The 26,607-nt window shown below is 36.2% G+C and overlaps 1 protein-coding gene across 3 annotated transcripts in view; it reads right to left on the reverse strand.

Moving 5' to 3' along the window:
• Nucleotides 1–451: 451 nt before the first annotated feature.
• LOC111502094 (choline/ethanolamine transporter flvcr2a) overlaps nucleotides 452–26,607 on the reverse strand; it is a 54,801-nt gene continuing 28,645 nt past the window's right edge. For 2 of the 3 annotated variants that reach the window (XM_074175090.1, XM_074175089.1), the window contains exons 3-8: nucleotides 25,281–25,505; nucleotides 17,999–18,140; nucleotides 17,626–17,831; nucleotides 17,438–17,541; nucleotides 10,208–10,315; nucleotides 452–5,841 (exon numbers count right to left, since the gene is read on the reverse strand). In XM_074175090.1, the coding sequence (XP_074031191.1) occupies nucleotides 5,562–5,841; nucleotides 10,208–10,315; nucleotides 17,438–17,541; nucleotides 17,626–17,831; nucleotides 17,999–18,140; nucleotides 25,281–25,505 (1,065 nt within the window). In that variant the 3' untranslated portion in view covers nucleotides 452–5,561. The remainder of the gene's footprint in view (nucleotides 5,842–10,207; nucleotides 10,316–17,437; nucleotides 17,542–17,625; nucleotides 17,832–17,998; nucleotides 18,141–25,280; nucleotides 25,506–26,607) is intronic. The other variant, XR_012465392.1, reaches the window with a different exon arrangement.

The raw sequence follows: 26,607 nt of genomic DNA on the forward strand, positions 1-26,607 counted from the left end.
GAAATCTGTGTTTTATCTACAAAAAGATGGTAAACAAGATAAAAATAAATTTTATGAGCATTTGTCGTCCGGTCCCAATGTACCAACTCGTGAAAAATTAATTCTGGTGGATTTGAAGAAGGGCTGATATAGCTAGGTTTCAAAATAATGCCAAAAATGGCAGTTATTAGGTCTTCATTGTCACAAAACAGAAAATCTTGGAAACATCGTAAAATTCTAATTGTAACTTTGATAGAACTAAATTGGTTTCAGATAATTACGTCAGTCACTGTGATTAATTTTTCGTTCAATGCAAATGTAGTTTTCCGTTTCCAAAAATTGGTATTCTGTTTCAATTTCAACAAGATCCATAGGACTAGGATTCAATTGGGATTAATTGCTTTCTTCTTTTCTTTGTAAAATTATCACTTTTTTGTATGGAGATAGAGAAGTAGAAAGGCGAAATCTCTCTTTCCCAAAAAAAGTATCTCTCCTGAAAATATGCCCTTTTCAATTTGAACAGAAAACTATTGAAAACATGTTAGTAATTGAACTGCCAATTCCAAAACTTACATTCAACTAACAATTCAGCTAAATAATTCACTAACATCGTATATTTCACAGCTACTTCATCACATGAAAATACCACTATTGTTATCTACTTATCTATGCTAACGAGTTTGCGTTTATAAACGTTGGGCATTTTAATGAGACTCTAGGAGGATACCTTGAACCCTAAAATCACATTTTAAATGCGTCAGCTAAAAGCAATCTTTGATTTCCAAAAAAATCGCCCGTTGAATCAAGTATCGCTCTTGGTTTCTTGTAAATATGGATTAGAACAAAACATTATTGAGTATATTGTTATTTTTTTTAAATCTTTCAACAAGCAACCTCCAAATTCCTCCATTTAGTAGCAGTCAATCGACTCTTTTTGAAAATAGTCAAATACCTTTCCTTAAATCTGACATTTTGAAGAGTTCGTCAATTAGTATTCTCAAAATCTATCGATTGTGTCTTGATTTCAATTAAAATTAATCTAATGACATCTTTGAAACCTGTTGATTGGCGTTTTCAAAATAGGGCAATCAGCACTTTTGAAATCATTCAGTTTCCACCTCTTGAAACTGTTGACTGTTTTGATAAAACAATAACATTTTTGAAATAAATCGAATAATACTTTCACAACTCACTGATTGGCACTTTCAAAGTCAATCAATCCTTCAGTTTATTGATCATATTGATATTTGTTAAAGGATTTATCACCACTAAAACCAATAAAATGCCACTTTTAAAACATGGCTATTGATACTTTTCAAATCAGTCAATTAGCATTTTGAAAATCCTTCAAATTGAATCATCTAAAGAACAATTCGTTCAGGCCAGACTCAACTCCCTACACTGTAGGTTAATGGACTGACACCTATCAGAAAACAACTACTCCTCTGACTGATACCACGAAGGGCGTTGGATTATATCCGTCAGGAGTCAGTGCAGGATTCTTCACTGAAGTTATTCCTGCATATGCTGTTGGCGATACAATTGCCGTAATAGATTTTCAATTATTGGAACACACTTGCGGGCTGTTTGGCCACTCGTAGTGTCTATCAAAATATAGTTGATGATTTCCGATAATTAAAAATCGAATCCCTTCAGAGTATCATTCCTCGAACTAGGCTGAAGCAGACAACAAACAACAGGTTTGTCGTCGCCCTATCTGCCTGTAAACGAGGTAACCAACCGCATATCCAAAATTTGCCCAATTCTTCGTATAAGGAAAGAAAACTTTTCACATATAGTGACTGACTATATGTGAAAAAAAAAATCCTGCAAATTGTGGACGAGTTGGAAATATTCATTATTATTATTATCTAAGTACATTCAATGGAACTTTCAAAACCTGCCAATTTTGATACTTTCACATTCAAAACTCACTAATTGACACTTTTGAAATCTGTCTACAATAATTGCAAATCAGTTGACACTTTCGAATTGAAAATCCGCAGTTAATTCAAAACTTTCAAAAACTGTCAGCTGACATTTCTAATATCCGTCAATATAATTTTATATTTAGTCTCTTTCAATTTTCAGTTTTGATCATCTAATATTGAAAAAATCGTCAATTGTCATTACAGTCGAAAGCCTCGTCTGTTGATTTTGTACAATTTATTGGTAGATTTGAAATCTTGGATGCTTGCTAATATCTGAAGTAAGGAAATAAAGTACCATTTTTAACGAATTATAAGTCAGATCAGATTCTTAAAATTCTTTCAATCCACATAGAAAGTCCGAACTCATATGAGTTACAAGCAATGTTTTTCTGTAACATCCATTATTTTTGATTTTGAATGTCCATTTTGTTTTTTTTTTTGAATTGGTAATTGACAATATTTTGAATATACAGGGTGTTAATTAGGTATGTACCATAAATTTAAAATCTTTGGGTAATTTTAAGACGAAATGTTCATATAAACATGGGTCCACAAATCCTTTGTTCTCGAGACACAGGGTGTTAAAATAAAAATTTAAAAAAAGTTATTCGTAAATATCTTAAATATCCTTCACCTAATTTTGTTGTTTTTTGGCAATGGAATTTATAACATCAAGGAGCTAATTTAGCCCGAACGTGATTAAGTCCAGTGGCGTCTCTAGCGGGATTTGAACGAATATTTTTTACTTAAAAATGTACGCCACTGACTTTTGTGCAATTTTTATTAATTACTTTGGTTAACCAATTAGGAATACAATTCTTATTGTCTCTTGAATTTTTTTCGTATCTTACTTAGTTTTTAAGAAAAAAAAGTCGACCTAATTGCATATCCCTGGACCTCACAAGGAATAATAATTAAATGTTTCTTCTGGAAATTATTATTTTTACAATTTTTCATTACTAATTATGAAACAATAACAACAAATATTAAATAACATTAACATCTAGACTAACAAATTGCACTAAACTAAGTGTTGGAAATGGCCTCCTTCGGCTTAAATACAACCGTCTAGCCGCCGCATCATTGAATTTGGCACTCTTCTGAAAATACCATAAATAATAATCAAGGGTTGCTCTGGAAAATAATTGCAACATTCAATAAACAACTTGACAGTTGTTGTCAACTTTATAAGTTTTTGATTTATAATTATTATGAAAAGTGTGTTTAGTGGTTATTTTTCGAACAATTTTTGTAAAACATGGTACAATTCACTAACAGTGAAATGGCAGATATGCATTTCTGTTATGGAATGGCTCACGGAAACTCGAATGAAAGATTTCCTCAGCGTGTAGTGCCTAATAGAAAAACTTTTGTACGTCTCCATGCACGACTTTCTGAAACAGGCAGCTTAAAATGATCGACGGTTGTCATTGGGAGGCCTGCAACGGTACGAACAGTTCAAATTGAAGAAGCTGTTTTAAATGAGATTGAAGTAAATCCTTATACAAGTACTCGGAAAATAGCTGAAGAACTGAATATTACCCATGTCACAGTGTGGCAAATTTCAAGAGCCCAGCAGCTATATCCCTATTACATGCAACGTGTGCAAGCTTTATTGCCCAGAGATTTGCCTGTAAAACTAGCTTTTTATAATTACTTACGCGGTAAAATAAGAAGAAATCCAGGTTTCCTAAGTCGAATATTGTTTACAAATAAAGCTTCTTCTTCTCGAAATTCAAATATTAACTTCCACAACAATCACATTTGGGCCGGAAACAATCCACACGCCTTGATAGAAAATAATTTTCAAGAACAGTTTTCTTTTAATATTCGGGTTGGAATTGTCGGTGACCATCTCTTTGGGCCTTACTTCCTTCCACCTAGACTTAATGGAGAAGAATACCGAAGGTTTTTTCGAAATTTTTTTTACCTGGACTTTTAGAAGAAATTCCAGTCATGGAAAGATTCCATATGTGGTACATGCACGATGGTGCTCCACCACACTTCAGTGTAGTGGCACGGCAGGCAATTTTTAGATGAAAATTACCATAATCGCTGGATTGGGAGAGCAGGCCCACACCCATGGACACCTCACTCGGCCGAAATGAATCCCTTAGATTATTTTCTCTGGGGACACCTTAAAGCGTTGGTATACAAAACTGCTATTCAAAGTGAAAAAGATTAACGGAATAAAATCATTAATTCATGTGATATAATAAAAAATACGCCAGATATTTTCAGGAGAGTGCGAAATTCAATGATGCGGCGGCTAGAAAAATTGTAAAAATAATTATTTCCAAAAGAAACATTTAATTCCCCATACTATTCCTTGTGAGGTCCACAGATATGCAATTAGGTCAACTTAAAAACTAAGCAAGATACGAATAAAATTCAAGAGACAAAAAAGTTGTATTTCTAATTGCTAAACCAAATACAACAATGAAAACTGCACAAAAGTCGGTGGCGTCAAAAATATTCGTTCAAATCCCGCTCGAGACGCCACTGGACTAATTGAATCACGTTCGGGCTAAATTAGCTCCTTAATAATACCACTGACAATTACAACAAAATTAGGTGAAGGATATTTACGAATAACTTTTTTTATTTTCATTTTAACACCCTGTATCTTATGATGCCCTGTTTGGAACCTGTAGCTTCATTAGATAAGTGGACTGTAGTATAACACAGGATTGTATGATTTGAGAAAGTTCCCGATAGAATTTTGTTCTGGAGACAAAAAAAAAGAGCGAGAGAGATTACGTGGCTGTGGTTCTCACCTGAGTGTATGTCGGCTCTAGTAGCGGCTTGTAGAGAGATTTCTGGTTCCAGGAGGATGATCGTAAGAACCCGTTGGATCACACGGCACTATCTGGCCAGCAACTTTCTTAATTGAGTAGCTTGTCGAATCACCTGAAATGCTTTCTGTAGCGAGTCTATATATCGAATCCCTGTTGTTCTGCTGCTGTTTCAGCAATTGACCAAATATATTGATACGAGGAGCGCTCCATATATTTAATCAGAATAGGAAACACAGCCGAACTTCGCGTTGAATACAAATTTTGTGAAATTGAAATTGAATGAAAATCATCAGTAGACAAATACACAAAGAAAAAAAATGAAAAATAAAAAAAAATAAAAAACTGGTGAAGACGGAACTTTTAGTGAAGTAATGAATAATACTGGAGTTTTTTCCCAACACCAAATCATTATTTTCAACACTTCGACACGTGTTTTGATCACACGTGGGTTTAGAACATATGTATTTTTTCTAAGTTGGTTACTCTATGTATTTTCCATATGTAATTGATATTTATTTGTCGAATTTTGAGTTTTAGTTGCTGTTTTCATTGTATTCATTTTCTATTTAGTTTCATAAATAATTAGTGGCAGTAACGTCATGAACAATTAACATGAAAACTAACACTAATGACAAAAAAACATGTGTTCCAAATAAAATACCTATCCGGTAGAGTCTATTGTTTGCTTTCGAAAATGGCTATTATCAGCTTTTTTTAATATCTGCATCGTAAATATGTTACGACGAATTCATTATGTCAATCGACGGATTGTCTATTATTACACCTACTTCCAACTTCTAAGGTTGAACCTCAAGCAGTAAATAATAAGTAGACCAATTTCCTAAGTGTTCCTTCACGGTACGCCATTTTTCTCGCCTTGCGCAGCCTGCCTCTTCAAATCTGGGCTGGTGCATGCCAGAAGAATTGTCCCTACAACCAACATCAAGCTCATGGATATGTTGGCCGACACGACGTCGACGTGATAGAAAATAGCAGAGTAGAAATTGGTGAAAATGATGCCACATAGATTGGCCGCCGCGTTGAGCAGGCCTGCCGAAGTGCCTTCGGGTTCTGGGTAGGTCAGCTCGGCTGCTAGTTCGAAACCGACAGGGAGCAGTCCGGTCATGAAGAATCTGCAGAAAATTGATTCAATCAAATTCTAAATACCGAACAAAATAATTTAAAGCATACATAATAACTTCCAACAAAAACAACATAATTTCCAGAATACGCTGTCTGTGAAAAAAGGAAGGTGAATTTTCAATTTTTCTCAAAAAATATTCGTTTATTCATCAATTTCTGTACAGTCCCCATTAGAGTAGTCGCCCTCAGATATTTATAATACACTTATGCCACCGTTTTTTTCTATCCTCTTTTTTTTAAGGAAAACATAAGAACTACAGGAAAATCCTTAAGGTGCTCTAAGAGCGGCTCTCGTACGAGAGTAGCGATTCACGTTGGTTTCGAATCGCTGGAGGTTAAATCTATTTGGAAAAATATTCGCAGGAAGTTTACTCCACATAAACGCAGTTCTCCAGATGGAAGAGTTATTAACAGTGAAGTTCGAAGTGTACTGAGTTGAACCTCAAAACGATAAGCAGTCACAGTCCGTCGCGTATTTCTGATATTTACCGCTCTTGGTGGAATCAAATGTGCCAAGTCACTTGAAACACCTCCTGTGAGAGTATCTATGGAAAAGAAACAAATCTCCAACCTTTTTTCGATGTTCCAAGCTATCATGGTTGCACGTGATGTTCGCGTATCAATCGATGACTCTTTTCCGGATGGAATCCAGCAACTTCAGGGTATGTTTGGGGCCAGAGCATGAGAACAATACTTCAAAGAAGGTCTGATCTGAGCTTTATAAAGCATCAAAAGTTGCTGAGGTGTGTACAGTTTTCTGGTTTTGACCAGTGTTCCAAACTTTTAAGAAGCAGCCTTTGCAATTTCGGCTACATGATTGTGCCAAGACATGTTGGTGTCCATTTTAACCCCCCAACAAACTTATCGAAGCAGAAAGCTGAATTTTCTGACCTGACATTATTATATACGGTTCGGAGTCATTTATTTTCTTGGAGAAAACCGATGCCTGGTTTTTTGTGGCATTGAATTGAACCTGGTTACTTTCAAATTCGAAATTACTCGAATGCAAATGGAATGACGAGACAAGTGTGCTGTCGTCAGCAAAGCAATATATTGTATTTTTTCTTTTTTTTTCAATGAGTCGTTGATATACAATAAAAAAAAGGTTGGAGACAATATGGATTCCTGGGGAACACCAGCGTTGATGGTGAAAGAATTCGAGAGATACCCATCGACGGACACTTGCAGGGAACGTTCTTTCAGGAAGCTGAAGAGTCATTCACAAAAATAATCCGACAAGGCATATAATCGATGTTTGGCCAACAAACCCTCATGCTACACACGGTTAAAGGCCTTAGAAATATCAAGCTCAACAGCTCTTGATTCTCCATGTTTCTCGATTGCGTTATTCCAATATATGTAGAGAGTTCAAAAAAGTCTGCAGACGAAATGAAAGAGAAGTCTGGAGAGCCTATTGTGAGGCAGTCGAAGACTTCCCACTAGCTTCTAGGCTACAGAAGGCATTCTCAAATGACTACCATGAGAGTATCGGCATCCTGATGAGGGAAAATGGCGACAAAGCCGCCAACCTCCAGGAGAGTGCTGAGATTCTTATGGAAACTTACTTCCCAGGTTCCGTCTTTCCTGGAACGACGAACTGGATGGATGTATCAACAACACCCTCACAATACGACTGGCAATCTGCTAGTGCAGTAATTGATGAGGACAAAATAAGATGAGCTATATTGGGCTTTTCCCCCTTCAAGTCAACAGGACCTGATGGTATAAGACCAGCCCTACTTCAGTGGGGACTGGACACTCTTATGCCGCACCTGGTTGGAATATTCACAGCCTCTCTAGCTCTGAGGTATATTCCCAGTAAGTGGAGAGAAGTAAGAGTAGAATTTATACCCAAACCAGGTAGGATGGACTACACCCTACCAAAAGCATTCTTACCAATTAGTCTCACATCGTTTTTCTTAAAACCCATGGAGAGGATATGTGAGCGGTACATAAGAGATGAAGTACTAGTACACAACCCACTTCATCCAAATCAGCAGTCATATACTCCGGGAAGGTCTACTGATTCTGCTCTTCACCATGTCGTTGGCAGAATCGAGACATCATTGGACAACAAAGAATCCACCCTGGGTATATTCATAGATATCGAGAGAGCGTTTGATAAAACAACCTTTCCAACAATTACCCAGCAACTACACTCCAGGAATGTACCCATGGTAGTAGGAGAATGGATACTCAAGATCCTCTCTAGTAGAGCAATAAGTATTAATGTAGAAGACATCACAGTGAAAGGGCTGGTCATGAGGGGATGTCCACAGGAAGGGGTCTTATCACCCCTCCTCTGGAACATAGTTCTGGACACCCTGATTAATCACCTTAACAAAAATGAATTCTACACAATTGCATACGCAGATGACATAGTTATCTTGCAGACCGGCAAATTTGTAAACACACTGTGCGATACAGCGCAGGATGGGCTCAAATTAATAGAAACATGGTGTAAGGAACACTCACTGTCGATCAATCCCAAGAAGACTGAGAAGGTCCTCTTCACCACGAAAAGAAGTTTAACGGGCTTAAAACCTCCCGAAATCTTAAAAAGCAAACTAAACTTCTCTGAAGAGGTAAAATACCTTGGTACTATCCTCGACAGGAAGCTAACATGGAACTCTCATCTACAGAGTAGAACAAAAACAGCATACGTGGCTTATGAGCAATGTCGGAGGACAGTGGGACGCGCATGGGGTCTTTCACCCCATGTGGTCACCTGGATCTACACTGTAATGTGTACTTAATTGTTAAATGTTAACGTATGGAGCCATTGCATGGAGACCGAAAGTTCTACAAGCAACGGCCATCCAAAAAGTATACCAAAAACAGCGACTGGCTTGTTTAAACATCACAGGAGCCATAAGAACAACACCAACCGCGGCAATGGAATTAATCACGGGTCCGACCCCTCTGGATCTGTACGTTAAGGAGGTTGCGTTAATGGCCATGGTACGATTGCGTACGGCTGGTGTAAACCTCGAAGTAGGAATGGGTCAATTGAGGCTGGGCCTGTGGCGGTAAGCGCTTACTGCGCAACCTCTGCTGAGGCCAAACGCGAGCAATCTTCCAACCAGAAGGAGAAACCTTCTCTTGTAAGACAGGTTGAAAAGTCTGCAAAATACTGGTGCATTTTCCAAGTAGTTCTGATATGCACTTTTTGATATGTCGTCAAGCTCTCTCAGCGATTCGGGTTCTATCTCATTAGTAATTGCAAAACATTGCCCTTTCATGGGTCCCTTCTAACTTGGACAAAGTAAAAAGTCGCAGGGGGGCAAATCTGGTGAAGAAGGTGACCGAGGCATGATTACGGTGTTGTTTTTGGCCAAAAATTATTAACAAGCAATGACAAGTGAGCAGGTGCATAAGTTCGAAGATGATACTTTTTATTGGCCGTACCATCATGTAGTAAGACCTGCTGATGCACTACGCCACGGTAATCATATACTTATAATTCGTCACCAGTTATGACCCTCATAGGTAAATCTGGATCGTCGTTGATGTCATTCAACAAATGCTGAATAATGTTCATGCGACGGTTTTTTGGTAAAAGTTTTTGATCGTCCAGGGTGAGCATCGTCATTCACATCTTCTTGACTTTCTGTGAAAAGCTTGTACCACTTGCAAATAAGTTTCTGACTCACAGTATAATCAAGCACTTAATTCCGTTCTTCCCACAAAATTTTATCTATTTTTTTGATAGCAGAAATTCACCGAACACGCAAAATACGTTCAACTTTTACGTCCTTCACCAAAAAACCCAACATGCATAACAGCTGATACTGTGAACATATGTTCGAGACGAGTGTACCAACATAAAAAAAAATAAAAATCGCTTATCGAATGTACGTAGCCCGCTAAATTAGAACATTCACATCATTTTTTTAACAGTCTTAGTATTGAAATCAAAACAGGGACACTTCTGGCAAAAAATCAATATAAATACGTCATAAATTGATGTTCTTTTACGCGAGTATATCGAAGAGAGATAGGCCTACAAATGTGAGTCAAAAATCCAAATTCAACAATTGAAACAAGTGTCACTATCGTTCGAGAGTTGATACTATATAATCAAAGAAGTGAGAAATGTGGCGACGCGTGCTGAAGGAGAGCATAGTCAGTCACGAATAGAATACTATACTTTTTCTTCGACTCATAACAGGAGTATTTCAAAATATTTGTGAAGGATATTTCGAGTCAGAGTAATAGGAGAAGTTATTTGAAAAAAGCACTCAAAAAAATTTTCTATTTTTGTTATTTTATTCAATTTCAAATATAGTTCGAAAATTGAGTGGAAAAAAGATGTCGAGGTGGTGGTATGGGTGGAATTATAATATATATACTTACCCCAATAGAAATGAAATAATGTAAACCACATATAGTCCAGTAGATATTGTGAAGGTGAAGAGAACCATCCCTATCAGTGCCAAGGCATATACGACAAGGGTAGTTTCCCTAAAAATTGAAAATAAGAATATCTCAAACGGTGCTCGGTAGAAAAGTATCCCAGTAATTCATTTTACAAGTCAAATTTTGTCAAATCCGTTAATAAAATGGAACATGAAAAAATCACGTTTTCAAATTATGATTCATGAAGAGCATTCTAAACGTTTTGTTTATTGAAGACTCGTCTAAACAACCGAAATTCATCCGTCAACTATTGAAATGTTCAATGAAACAATTGAAATAAGCGTTTCATGTTGAGAGATTTTTTCTAGTAAATAAAATATTTTGAAAAAAAATGGCACAGTAATAAACCCACCAAAAATAATGTTAATGTTTCGCGCAAAATTGGTCTTACAGGAACAACCAAAAACCATTGTAAATTGTAAGTCTATAAGATTATTTTCACAGAATTTTTAAGCAGGGTGCCATTTAGAAACGGACCAGTATTTTTATAACAATATTTTGGTCCGCAATAATATGATATCGTCAAATGAAGTTCTTTTCGATATTCCTTAGACTTTCGTATATTTAACAATCATTATTTAAATAGGTATAAATTATACTCTTATAATGATTGCATTCCTAGAAGAATACGGAATTTCATTATTGTTTTTTTTAGAGACAAAACACAAGCACTACAGGAAAATCCTTGAGGCGCTCTCAGAGTGGTGTCTGTGCGAAAGTAACGATTCACATTGGAGTTGAATCACCGGAGATTAAATCCATTTGGGAAAACGTTCTCGAGAAGTTTATTCCACATAAACGCAGTTCTCCAGATGAAAGAGTTCTTAAATAGTGAAGTTGAGCAGCCACAGTCCGTCGCGTATTTCTGATATGTACCGCTCTTGGTGGAATTAAATGTGCCAAGTCACTTGAACATCTCGCGTGGAAAAAGAGAAACAAATCTCCAACCTATCTTCGATGTTCCAGGCTATCAAGGTTGCAAGTGATGTTATCGTCTTCAATCAGGCGGATGGCTCTTTTCTGGGTGGAATTCAGCAACTTCAGGGTATGTTTGAGGGCAGAGCTCCATACATGAGAACAATACTCCAAAGAAGGTCTGATCTGAGCTTTATAAAGCATCAAAAGTTGCTGAGGTGTGTACAACTTTCTAGTTCGAGCTTTTGAGAAGCAGCCTTTGCAATTCAAGCGACATGATTGTGCCAAAACATATTGGTGTCCATTTCAACCCTTAACAAACTTATCGAAGCAGACAGCAGAATTGTCCGATCTGACATTATTTTATCCGGTTTGGAGACATTTATATTCTTGGAGAAAATCGATGCCTGGGTTTTTGTGGCATTGAATTGAACCTGTTTTTTTACCTCAATTTGAAATCACTTCTAGATCCTCATTAAGATTTGCAACCTCCTGCTGCCAGTGGAGATGTGCCTCCGTAGCCGATGTCCTAGAATCCAAATGGAATGACGACACAAATGTGCTGTCGTCAGCGAAGTAATGTATTGGATTCTTGGTTTTTTCCAATAAGACGTTGAAATACAATGAAAAGAGGGTTGCAGACAATATGGGTCCCTGGGGAACACCAGCGTTGATGGTGAAAGTATTCGAGAGATATCCATCGACGGCCATTTGCAGGAAACGTTCTTTCAGGAAGCTGAAGAGCCATACACAAAAATGATCCCACAAGCCATGGCATCGAAGTTTGATTAGCAAACCCTCATGCCATACACGGTCAAAGGCTTTAGAAATATCAAGCGCAACAGCTCTTGATTCTCCATGTTTCTCGATTGCGTTATTCAACATATAGGTGACATACGATAGAAGGTCGCCAGTTAATCTTTGTTTCCGTAAGCCATATTGATGATCGCTCAAGATGTTGAAGCCTTTCAAATATTTGAGGATATGGTGCTTTACAACTTCCTCCATGATTTTTGATATCAAAGCAAAGCGACTGGTCTATAGTCATTTGGAAGATTTTTCTTGTCCTTTTTGGGAATAGGCTGAACGCGAAGAAGAAAAAACTCCTTTCTAGTAAGACAGATTGAAAAATCTGCAGAATACTGGTACGAGTTCATTTGCGTACGATGACGGTCACTTCATCAAGGCAAGACGCCTTGTTGATATTAAGCTGTTTCAATATTCCCCTGACGAGACGCTGTTGAAATGTAATTTCCGGAATTGTGAATTCTAGTGTGGGAATAGTGGGTGGTCCCTTTTCCAGAAAATCAACTGTGGAGTATTTGCTTTTTTTATGACTGTTGTTGCAATTGAACCATCCGCTTGTATTAGTGGTTTTTTTGGGCATATTCGACAAATTTTCTTAGTGAATATTACACGTCTGAAGAATTGATTCATATGCACTTGTTTACTTTGTGGTGAATGTTCAAGAAGTAGCGAAAACTCATGTGAATTTCTGAAACTGCATCTAGCTTTTCCTAATATGACTAATAACCAGTCCGTGCAAAGCTTATTGTTAAATCATCTGAAAATGGAATTTTTAACAGGTGATGTTCGACTGTATTGCCAAACATGCGCCAAACTAACTGACTGTTATAAGGAAACAAGTATAGCTCAGGCACCAGTCAATCTAATAATTAACACTGATGATCTTCAAACAAGACTCAACCTCTAACAGAAGCAAGAAACTCTTTGGAAGGTTCGAAATAGATGAACATTTCAACCTAGCAGACCACTACTATAATATTCATGCAGTCATTGCTCACTGTGGTTTTGGCGTTGAATTTGATCATTATTACGCCTTGGTCAAAGACGAAAGGGACTGGTTTAAGTTTGACGATAGTCGTGTCACGAAGTGTTCTAGCGATGCATTGAATTTATTGGAGCCTCTGGAGACACCCTACATTTTATTTTATAAGAGAGAGGACATTGTTAGATCAAGATCTTCAGATGATGTGGTGCTGCAGGTTTTTCCGGGTTTTCCTGCAGCTGAAAAAGCGAATGCGCCGCTGGAATTAATGAAGTCGCCCGGGAGCGCCAATTAATTTTTATTGTTGTTTTTATTTTATTTTTATCGTTGTTTTAATAAAATATAAATAAGTAATGATTAAGTGCTATTTTCATAAACTCTCATTTCAACACGTTACAAATTGTGAGTGATTTTATTTAGGGGAAACTGTTGTACCTAGAGCATAATGTACTTCGAAAGGATTCTCATAGACAGACATCGCCATCTATCAATTTAAAATCCAGTTACAATTCCCTCTTGCGTGCCCTTCAGTGATTCACTTATGTTTCACCCGTCACAGTCGTATTTTGAAGTGGCGCAATAAAAAAGTGTTCTTTCGCCATGAAAAGTAAATAATTTGCAACATATTAGTGTGTAGATAATTTGAGAAGTGGTAGCTTTCAAATAATCAAATAATTTTTGTGTGCAAATAGTGTTCAATGGCAAGTAAATACATAATGTTTTTTTATTTGGAAACTTTTTTTGGTACCTTGGGAGCTGTCTGACACTGCAGCCTCTTAGGCTCATTGCGTTTATTCTTCCAACTTCTCATGACACCCATTCCATCAGTCTTGTTCCCTGTACTAGTTTGTACAGGTTCCGTGTTGGATGTTCGTCATATTCTTCTGGACGTAATTTCGTACGTCCATATATTGCCTGCCTCCTGTGAGTCAATGCCTCACATTCGCATAAGATGTGCATAATCTGCAGCCGAGGTCTCCGTTGTACAGCCTCATTTTATTCAGGTGTCCTCTAAGCGGACAATGACCGGTTAGTAACCCTTTAATTATTCTGAGCCAATCCCTACTGTATTGAAGTAGTTCTTCGGTTCTTTTCTAATGAAGGTTCTACTGTGTTTGTTGCCAGGTACTTTTGTCCAGTACTCTGTGTATTTCTTATTGGTCCATGTCCCAATCTGGTTTCTTACCAATGATTTTGGTACCCCCAGAGCTGGTTCAGGATCTATATATGAAATTGATGATCCGCATTCATCAGCTTTATCATTACCTGTGATTCCTGAATGCCCTGGCACCCAGTATCTTTGGAAACCAAAATCAGCAATTGATGACGTGTCACTATCGTTCAATAATTGATACTATATAATTAAAGAAGTGAGAAATGTGGCGACGCATGCTTCACCACGCAGGCAGCCATTTTTTTGTTATGTTGCAACCTTTTGTACCTTGAAACATCGGCATTTTTTCTTTTCAGAACTATGCCGCGTAGTAAAGATAAAAAACGAGAACCCGTGGTTACAGAATCCTTAAATAAGGCCTCTAGAAGCTGTTGACTCTTCTGATCCAGAAAAGAAAATTTCATTTCATTTTCTTTTCAGAACTATGCCGCGTAGTAAAGATAAAAAACGAGAACCCGTGGTTACAGAATCCTTACATAAGGCCTCTAGAAGCTGTTGACTCTTCTGATCCAGAAAAGAAAATTTCATATAGAGATGCAGTGAAAATTTTTCACGTAAGCCTTGCCACACTTCTAAGAGAATCTAGAAAGTATAACGAAAGTGGAGATTCTATATAAATACACTGCGAATAACGCTGTGGAACGAGTCTTTTCCAATGGAGAAGAAAATAGTCTCGTAGAATATAGTCAAAAAGTGGCGAAAGTGCAATATGGTTTGACAAAGAAATAGGTGAGAAGTTTAGCTTACAAACTTGCCTCTGCCAATAAAAAGAATTATCCGCCAGGTTGGGACATGGATGAAATTGCAGGGAAATTGCAGGGAAAGAATGGATGCGTAGCTTTATGAAAAGGCATCGGGAAACTTTTTATAAGGAAACTGGAAGCTACTAGCACAAGACGATCTACAAGTTTTAATGAAACAAACGTAAATACTTTTTTTGACAACCTACAAAGTGTTCATACTCGTTTCGGACCAATCCCTCCACAGAGAATATGGAATCTTGATGAGACTGGGCTCAGCACGGTGCAATCACAGTCCAAAATATCAGCTCACAAAAGAGATAAAGCCGATAACCGCTGTAAATGCCATTGGAAACTACATTTCTCCAATGTTAATATTCCCTCGCTTGTATTTCAAAGACAAGATGATATATGGTGCACCCCCTGGAACTGTTGGGAGTGGTCTAACGAGTGGTCTCCCTCAGGATGGTCTAACGATTTTTCTAAATTCTTAGAAAATTTTATTGTGAATGTAAAATATTCTAGAGATGAGAGGGTGTTGTTACTGTTAGGCAATCATGAGAGCCATCTGTCAGTAGAGACACTAGAAAAAGCTTCTAGTGCTGGTATTGTTATGGTGACATTCCCACCTTATACATCTAATGAATTACATACAGCCCCTATATTTAACCCTATACGGTCCTTTAAAAACATTTTGTAGTCCAGATATCGAGGCATGGATGGTCAATAATGCAGACAAAACGTTTTATATTTATAGCGTTTCAGAGGTTTTGGGAACTGCTTTTCCAAGGGATTTTACTCCAAGTAATGTATTGAGTAGTTTTAGATGCTCAGGAATTTTTCCGTTGGATAGAGCAATTTTTTCGGGAGAGGACTTTCTTGGGGCTTACGTCACTGATCACGAACCACTCACTGAATTTGTTTCTAACAGTTCACCCTCAAAAGAGATCAACAGAACTTCGATCGAGCAGATCAGCAAAGCCTGATAGTCTCAGTCTCCCTCCAACTCTGCGAATATTTCAACACCTGTTATTCCTACAATTCAAGATAAATCAGTAGAACTAGAAGAAGAACCATCTGCAGGACCTTCCGCGACTCACAGCAACATGTGTTGATATCTGCGGTTACCAATAGGAAACAGACCTGTGAAACAAGCTTTGTTTCCCCTGAACGAGTGCAACCGTTTCCTAAAGCACAAGCTAGACAACAAGGTAAGAAGAGAGGAGAAAATGAGGCAAAACAATTATTGTCACAGACAGCCAAGACAATATATCTCTTTTATCAACTGAACATGAAGACAGTGGCAATGAATCATGTTGGTTTTGTGGCAACACCACAGCGGCAAATAAGGGTGGAGAAAAATGGAGTCATTGCATTAAGTGTGGTCGCTGGGCTCATAACCTATGTGCCGATCTTAAAGATGATAAGTGGTAAACATACCTATGCAATTTTTGCGCAAAGAAGTTATAGTTTGGTTATTCATTTTTGTATTTTTTCCAAAATCATATTTTAAGTTTTCCATCACCAAGAAGAAAACAAGGATAGTTAGATTCTAAGTTGCTTTTTTCTCAAATATCTTGTTATTTTTCACAACTGCTTTTGTTAATTTATGAAAACTAGTAAAAATTATATTTTCAAATAATCCGAATTTTTACTTAGTTAATTTTTTTGGTTTGCGTTTCAAGGTACACGATGTAAGTTTCAAGGTACACGAACATCGTGTACCTTGGAACAAGTTGCATACTATTATTAATTACTGAATAATTCGGAGCAGGAATTTATTTTTGATGAATTTCAAGAATTGAACTTCAAACGTTCAAGTCAGTCTCGAATATACCCACACAGTAGGTTGAATGGACTGACGCCTATCAGAAAACAACTACTTCCCTGGCAAATACCACGAAGAGCGTTGGATTATATCTGACAGGCGACAGTGCAGAAAATTTCCTGCATATGCAATTGGCAATACAACTGAAAGAGTCGAAGTTCAATTTTGGAACGGGCACACTTGCAGACCGGTTTCGGGCTCATTGGCCACTCATCAGTGCAAGATAGTGGCCATCATCGAACTAAAGTCAATGATATTCCGAAAGTCGGAATTCCCTCAGAGTATTTCATTCCTCTTCCTAAGTTGGAGCGAACAACAAAATGTTTCTCCATCTAGTGGACGAGGTACTAACCAACTGCATATCCGTAATTTGCCCGATTCCTCGAATATATATATTCGAGACTGGCTTGAACGTTTAAAGTTCATTTCTTTGGATTTGTTTACTGCCAGTCTTCAAGCATAGCCCACTGACTAATAAGAAAAATGTATTTTTGATATATTATTAGGAGGTACTACAAAGGGAATATAATTTGTTTAATTGAAAAATCTAGTTCTAGTTGGCATCTAGGACGGAATTTCAGAAAACCGTTCCTAGGTACAACAGTGTCCCCAAACAGAGATAGACTCAAAAAGTCCTGTGGGTCTGTGTGTCTTGTGACTATTAAATTGAAGATTCTCGCACTTTCGGAAAAAACCCTTCTCTCTGCAAACTAAAACTTACTTGAACTTGTGATATCTATCCAGGATGACTCCACAACAAACAGATCCCATCATTCCGGCCACAACAATGGCCAAACCTATTCGACCTGCATCTTCGTTTCCGTCCTAAAAAATATACATATAGGGTGTCAAAACTGAAATAATCAACTAATGAAAATACGTGAAATTGTGTATGTTAATTCCACTCACCGGGTAGTAATGTAGGATGATCTGATTGAGTAGCGTTGAAATGGCGTAGAAAACACCAGTGTTGATACCGTAAGCGCTCAACAGAAGCATGAATGATCTGTTTCTCAAAAGGTTTTTCAAAGATGTTACGAATTCTTTGAAACTGCCTGTAGAATCTTGCTGAGCTACGGCGTACGAAGGAGGAGTAGGAGGTGCGTCTTTGAAAACTGGAGAATGCAAAGGATACAAATTAGAGAAAAGTATCTATTGTCAGAACACAGATGACTTCTATTTGGTAAGTAAGTAAGGCCTTCTTGACCCATATTCTTGTTTCATATTAAACACGAGTGCATCAGTGCATAAGTTGCATAAGTGCTGATTGTAGGATACTTACAGAACAAAACTAACAACAAAATCACTGTAGAAATTACTGCAAGGGATCCATAGAAGATGTACAGATTTTGGGAGGTTTCATCCATGGATTTTTCTGCGGGAACAAGAAGTGGTGGAATAAAAAATCCCAAAGCGACTCCTAACTGAAAAAACCAAACATTGAACAATTTTTATTTGTCCAACTAGTACATATAATAAGACTGACTGTATAAGGTACCTATTCGAAACAAAATAAAATGTGTTTGCTTTCAGTTGATTATTAACTAATCAATATCACATGGCATGGTAAAATGAAACAGGTAATTTTTGGGAAACAGAGTAACAACAATTTTATTGATCTATCTTAGCCCTAAGTGCTGTTCATTTAGGTGGTTTAGGATCTTGACTTTTACTATGCCAGCATTTTCTTTTCGTTAGTGTGTCAAATTGAGAAAATCTTGTTCTGCCCTCCTCCTCACTTATCTCACATTTGACTTTTTGTTTCCTCCAAGTACAATCCAACCACCCCTTAAAAAAATTACATCACCAGAAACTTGAATTCGTCAACTTTTGTATTTCTTTTTGATGCTGATATATCTCACTGAAAAGCCTCAACTTGTGCGATAATGATAAAAACAAAAAAATGCAGACAAGTCAAATTCACCGTCATCTTTTCAACAATATTCATCAATTCCAATCTGGCTCTAAAATCTGTAAATCTGAAAGATTCGTTAAACTGTTCCTTCCATCGATGTTAGGCTTTCTGGAAATCAACAATATTACTTCATCATATTATAATTCATTCAATTACATTCAATTGAAAAATGTTCGTGTTTTTTAATAACCTTCACAAAAAGATCTCCAAATAAGTTTGAAAGATAAATTAGACATGCAACAGCTTTTTGGGTAGATCAACTTCTTTAGACTTTGTAGCGTTTATAAAAACCTACAGTACTTTTTATATATTTTTTATGTTATCAATCGTAATCCCATATGATTTTAAAGAAAGTTTTCTGGGGAGTATGCAATCCAAATTACATTTTTTGCCTCGCTAAGATTTTCACTTCTCATTTTGAAAAAAAAACGAGATATCTATAATGAAACATTCCTTTTTCATTACTCATAGAAAGTTCCAGGTCTTCTCGAATGCCCTTTGTCATTTATTTTCCCAACAGTCGTATGATAATTAGTTTTTGGTATAGATTGGTGAGTTTTTTTTTCAATACGACCGATTCAGTCGGATTCCTTCAAGGTACAATTTCTATATTCGTTAAACCGAAAGTCGGGAATAAGGTTTTGCCAAAACTATTTGGGTGAATGCTTAGTGGTTCAATTTCAAGATTTTGAACCAAATAGTCTGCAGAATTTGTCTGGAATTATTGAAGAGGGAAGAACAAAAAGTTCTATCTCTGATTGCCACACGGAATAGATTTTCAGTTAATTTGCCCAATGGTGGGTTTTCCATTCGTCCAGTTCGATAAATGACATTTTCCACGTCCACAAGATAGTCCATGTCCATTTTATCAATTAAAAAAGTATATATTTCCAATCTGTCCCGTTCCTGATAGAATAAAACTACATCTACAGCTCGACAAGAATGCAACAGGCAAATGTTAATTTGAAGGTGACTGACAATGTTTCATGATGAATTTCATCAGTTCGGACTTTGTCTGATATCATATAAAATGACTTGAAATCCCTGAAAGAAACAATAAAAATAATAAAAATGAATAGCTGAAAATAACAATTATATTAAGCCAAAAAACCTGAAATGAAATAATAGTGAAATGAAATACATGTGAAAATAGAACAATTGAACAAAAAATAAAAAGTTAAGAGATTCCAAGCCAAATTACTTCACGACGTTTCGATTGAAGATAATTTCTGATGATGTCTAGTTCCTTCTCGAGACCTTCCTTTGTATTACAGAGCCCGAAAGCACAGTCTAATAGAATCTTGATTACTCTTTTTTCAGTCGATTGATTTCGGTTGGATTCGTCGTTCAGATACTGTCCCGTGTGAGTAGGTTTTCGGTATACAGATATTTCCCACTCAGTGTCGGTCCTCTTCACCAATACGTCTAAGAATGACAATTCGTTGTGGACTTCCTTCTCCATTGTGAAAGTGATAGAAGGTCTTACAGAAAGGCGTCTAGTTCAGTTTCCCGTGGTTCCATATCATGAAGGTGTCGTCAACGTATCTCAATCAGACACGAGGTTTCTTGTGGGCTTCTTCAATGGCCAGAGTTTCAAACCACTCCATATATATCATCATCATCATCTTTTATTTACACAAAAAGAAAAACAGCAAGCATAACAAGGCAAATAAACATTGGGAAACCCACAGAAGCTACAGGTGTGGCTTGTGCGTGGTGTAAAAAAATGTTTATAACTTAAGATACTAAAATTAATAATGAGTATAAGGTTAACAAAAGGGTGAAATAAATATATACAGAACATTCAAAAACTTTGTAGACGTGTAAGTAGATATAAAATTAATCATATGTAGTATAAATATGTTGGCTATGACTGTTGAAAGTGGCGATCCCATTGGCAGTCCCTCATCTTCTGTAAAGAATTCGTCCTTCAGTTGGAAATAACAGTTTCGTACACAAAATCGTAGTCATTCTATAATTACTTCTATAGGTAAATTCGTTCTATCTTCCAGGTCCCCGTCTTCGGATAGCTTCCTCTGTATCATTTGGAGTGCTTCTTCGACCGGAACGTTGGTTTAAAAGCTTTCCACGTCGAACTCACACAGGAAGATCAACTGATCTTCCTGTGTGACTTCAATTGCCCCTAGTAGTTCTACAAAATGTCTTTAATTCTTCACAAAAGACGATATTTTTCCTTGTAATGCTTGTATTATGGGTAGTAAAAATCTAGACAAACCGAAGAGCAGCCGAATTCCTGGAGCTGATGATCGGTCAGAGCGGAACGTCCTTCTTGTAGATTTTGGGTAGTCCAAATAAGGGGCTTAGTGTGGTGCGGTGTTAGCGATGATCATTGCTAGTGTAAACCTGAATCGAGTATTCTCTGGTGAGGTGATTTTGATACCATTCTCAATAATTATTTTTTTCAATTTTTCAATGACATGAATCTTATAAGTAATACTTCTCCTCATATTTTCACTTGGACTTTCCTTATATAAGTCAAAGCGTACTTTCATCTAAGATCATTATTAAGTAATTACAATTATTTTACACGCGATTAAATAACAAATTTGTAGCATATTCAGATTTTGATTTCTACAATTGTTCAATTTACCAGCCAGTATTTTGTGGATATCAAGTATCTTCAGAATATCTGAGTCTTAGAGATTCACTTCATTGCTGTGATTTGAAGAACTCAATTTGATTAGATTTGGTTACACAGTGGACCAGATAATTTACCACTTATTTTATTGGCTGTGTGGAACCCAACTTAGATCTCTATAAAAGAATATATTCAATTGCTGAAATTTTAGGATACTGAATTTTTTTAATAACCCATAGTGCATACCGACGAAGAGCTGCCTATCTTTTGAGTAAATTCATTATATTCATTCATATAATCACATAAAAGATACAACAGCATAATGAAAAACTCAACAGGATTTGTATTAAAAGTGAGCATGGACATCTTTCCTCATAAATACGTCATCTATGGAATCATCAGGAAAACCTGGAATAAGATAAACAAGGGTAGTTTGTTGCAATGCCAAGCTTGGATATCTTCCGCTGAACAAATCGCTTTCTATCTTTCTCTGCGGTTTTTACTACCAAACAACTAGTAAAACCTAAGTTGTCCAACTCGGCACCACTGATGAGATATAAGGCGGATCGAAACAGTGCTGTCTAGTTTTAGATAATCATTACTACCATTCTTCAAATAGGGGAGGATATGAAGTTATAAGTCAGAACAATGCATGTAGATTGTCTTAATAAAATGATCATTTAGGACTTTAGATATTCCAACTATTCCAAGTTCGGCTCTGTGCTGATTGAAGATATAATTTCTTTGAATAAAACGGCGAATATGAGTGACATGTAGACAAATGTATGAATTATTTATGATATAACTATAGAAGTTGTTGATCTCCCTGCGGATATCCTAATAGATAAAGTGTCTAACGAGCTGTAATAGAGTACAATTTGGATGGGCTATATCATTTTTTAAATGAGTAACGTGATGGGCATGTCAAGTTGAATTATCGAAGGTTGTTGCGGACCCAAAAATAGATTGTTCCAATCTGGAGAAGAGGTATCACTTCTTCAATCAACAAGACGTACAAACTGGGAAGGAAAATGAAAAAAAATCGCCAATTATAAAAAAAGGTTGTCGAAAACCACTGTTGGAGATATTCGTGAGATTCGTGAGATTTGAAGTAAAGCAAAATGAATGACGGAAAACTGATCCAGAAAATGGTTTTTTGTACAAACGTCATTAAAAGTGATATTATTAATGATTGTCAAGAGTATTAAAAGATATTGAGTAGCGCGTTAAAAATATTTTCAATATATATACATATATATATATATATATATATATATATATATATATATATATATATATATATATATATATATATATATATACATATATAGATAATCTTAGCGACTGGAGAAATGTTTTTACTTTGCCAAGCTTTTGCTTTTAATGTGAAGCTTCTTCAGGGCCTATAATTTAATGAGTTGTGAATATTTTCGTCATTGAATAACATTACAAATCATACTAACAGTAAAAATGAGCGAAAAACAATAAATTGAATTAAATTTACAAGATAGTTGTACATGTATATGACTTTTTTGTGGGTTTGACAAATGTCATACCTTCACATAAATGTAATTTTTCAATGGGTATGATGATTTCGTAATAATGGCAGTAACACAAATTCCGATGTAATTAACAGGAATGTATATAATGATAGTTCACCTATCAATATTTCTTATCAATATATACCTAACCTTGGAAATTTATCTTCAAATATCATTAAACTTTTTCATAATGAACAAAATATCAAAATATGCCAAAAAAATATTAAAACTATGAAGAATTTGAATACCAAATTGAAAGATAAAACAAAAAAGTCAAATGTGATTCATAACATTCCTTGTAACAATTGTACCTTGAATTATATTGGAACAGGACATAAACCAAATTACTCCAATATCAAATTTTCACATACAGAAAAAAATATTTCCAAACGCCTTTTTCTTGAAATGGTTGAAATTAATAAATCTTCTGATTGTATGAATAAGAAAACTGGCATTGATAATCTCAGCAGTATATACAGTAACTCACTGGAACTACATCAAAAACATAATAATAATGAAAATTGTATCATAATACCCATTGAAAAATGACATTTATGTGAAGGTATGACATTTGTCAAACCCACAAAAAAATTCATATACATGTATAACTTTCTCGTCAATTCAATGTTCAATTTATTGTTTTCGCTCATTTTTACTGTAAGTATGATTTGTAATGTTATTCAATGGCGAAAATATCCATTGATTTGATGTCTTCTTCAATAAATGGCACAGCTCTTCACGCCAGCAGGCTCCATATATTCCGAAAATAGCAGGAGCCTCGAAAAGAACAGAAGCCGTCACAACCAGTGCTTGCACTTCCCTACATCAGAGCAGAATTGGTTTCAAGTACAACATCAGAATCTGCTTCAGATCCGGTATCACTATCCGTAGCAGCCCCACGAAAACCAGGCCACCAAACGCGGACTGCGATTCCAAGAAATGCATTTACCTGTGAGTGCGGAAAATCCTATTTCGGTGAAACTAAGAGGCCATTGATTGTTCGCATTGTCGAGCACAAGAAACACACACAGCGAGGTCAAACCAGCAAATCAGGAGTAGCAGACCATGTTTAGACCCATCAACACAACATCGAGTGGTCCCAAGCTGAGATCATACACAGAGAGGAACATTGGTTCAGGAAAAAATTCAAAGAAGCCGCATACATGTTGTCCAACAACGTATTCAGCTAAGCTAGCGTAGAGATACGCAGCGTAAGGAAACCCATCAACATGCGAAAACTGGCCAACAAAATGGAAAGCGGGGATAAGTGAAAGTACTTGAACGACCCATAAATAGTCATCTCTCGGAGGAATCAGTCCAGTCATCACCCGAAGACGATTGTGGATTCTAACAATCGAAACGTCGTGAAATAACTTGGTTTGAAATCTCTTAACTTTTTATTTTTCATTTTTATCTTTTTTATTTTTATTTTTTGTTCAATTGTTCCATTTTCACTTGTATTTTATTTCACTATAATTTCATTTCAGGTTTTTTTTGCTTAATATAATTGTTATTTTCAGCTATTAATTTTTAATTCTTCTTTTTTTTTTGTTCTTTCAGGGATTTCAAATCATTTCATATAATATCAGACAATGGAAGTCCGAACTAGTGAAATTCATCAGGAAACATTGTCAATCACCTTCAAACAAACGTAGAAATATTAAATTCGTCTATTTCATTATGAAAACAGGACAGTTGTACAAAAAACTTTGTATGATATTTGTGTTAAAAGTAAGTTTTACTTTGTTCATGAAATTGCTCAACTTACTACGGTCGTTTCGCAAACTTTTCCACTCACAAAATAAAACCTCACTTTTAACACTCATATCATAAATAGCTATTAGGTAAATGTGAAAAACAAAACTTCACCGTAAACCATCCCTCAAAAGAAAAACGCTCAAGTGAACATGTGCATTTTGACACTATTTTAATTACTGCTATTGACTTTTGATTCAACACAAAACAATAGAATTTGCTTCAAGTATTTATTGTTATTACAATTCGCGTATCACAATCAATCTGTAACTACACTTATTCCAAGAAATAGGTAACTAACGATAAACTGTTCAATAATAGTAAAGAGCTACGTTTATGGCTGTAACTGTTCCATTCCATTAGTGGGCAGTACTTTCGTATGCTTGGTCATTGTTTAACAGTGACAATTAAACAATATCAGGTTTTTTGTGGCAAATAAACTGTGCGCTAGTGACATGTTAAAGACTTCTTGATTACTACTTTCAAAATTCTGGTAGTAGTTAATAACATTTGTTTTTTAAATTTGTTATTATTGTTTTTTCTCTAGTGTGCCAGTAATATTTGCTCAAAATAAGACAATGTGTCAGCATATCAAACTGATTATTATCATTTGAAGAGCTGTTCCCAGGAACTCTCGCAAATCTCATAATTTGTCGTGTTCATTAGTATTCTTTTGAATTTGGATCAAGTATCGAACAATTCTAATGAAAAACAAATTGTTTCTGAAAATTAATTGCCTACAATAGCTTCTCACCTGATTTCCGAACACTCCGATGCTGCAAGCCGAAGACACTTCGGATGGGCCAAACCAAACTGCAGCTACTCGAGCCGGCACTGAAAGCACGAAAATTTGACAGAAAGCTACGATGGATTGACCCACGAAAGCCACCCAGAAGCGATCCTGGCTGACTGAGCCTAATTTCAACCATGAGCCTGCGCATGTGCCAATCATTCCTATTAACACACTTTTTCGTAAACCCTGTAACAATGAACAATGCAAATAGAATCAAAATCCAGCAATGAACATGCATAAAATACGTCATCTTTGAAATCAAATAACTAATAGTGTCAAACTTGTGATGAACTGTTTTAGAACCTTTAGTGTACTGATGAATATTACTGGAGTTTAGTCCCAACACCAAACCGTCATTTTTAACACCTCGACACATGTTTCAATCACCAAGTGATCATCTTTAAGAGGAAGATTAAACTAAATAACATACAATGTATCCTTATTTATATCGTACATACCTCTGCTAGGTACCTGTGTCTTGTCTAAAATCAATTTCAAGGAAAGGTTTCAAGATTTTGTACTGCAAATAACTGAATTTCTTAACTGAAGTCTGGTAATTCATTTGTTTTCAATGAATTAACTTCATTTGGCCAATCCTCACAACCTTTTGAAAGCAACAATGGACCATGCCACCACAGCTGAACATTAGCTATTTCGTCAGGTATCAATCCGCGAGATAAAATATCGCTAGGAATATGACGCCAAATGTCAGTATTAGTTAGTTCTTGTATTTTTGCTACTCTGTTGCTCACAAAAGTTTGTTCGGTGGTGTTTTCAACCATGCCAGGACTATAGTTGAATCAGACCAGAAGAATCTTTTGTTGATATTTAGCCGTAATGATTTCGATACTTTGTTTGCCAATCATGCTAATATTAATGCACCCGATAATTCCAAACGATGCAAACTGATTGTTTTTAGAGGTGCGACCTTAGTTTTTGAACAGAGTAAATTGACTTCTATATTTCCGTGTTTATTAACTGACCTTAAGTAGATGCATCCTCCATATGCCTCTTCAGAAGCATCAGCTTGTTTCATTTCAGTCATGTGTCCTAAACGTTCATATTCTTTCATAAATTTTATGTATTCTTCCCTCAAATTGGATTGCCTTTAAAATTTACGTTCTAAAAAATAAAATCGGTACTTTGTGTGTTCGTAAGAATCGCCAAGTTTTTCCAAGTCGTCTTTAAATGCCAATTTTACTACAAATCTGCCATCATTATTGCACAATGTATTTTCTATAAAATGATTTTCACAAGCCATCTCATCTTTTGACCACATTTTTTCATC

The sequence above is a fragment of the Leptinotarsa decemlineata genome, unplaced genomic scaffold (genome assembly GCF_025532065.1).
Source record: "Leptinotarsa decemlineata unplaced genomic scaffold, Ldec_3_MD MMD2_tig00000882_RagTag_RagTag, whole genome shotgun sequence".
In the NCBI taxonomy this organism is placed as follows: Eukaryota; Metazoa; Arthropoda; class Insecta; order Coleoptera; family Chrysomelidae; genus Leptinotarsa; species Leptinotarsa decemlineata.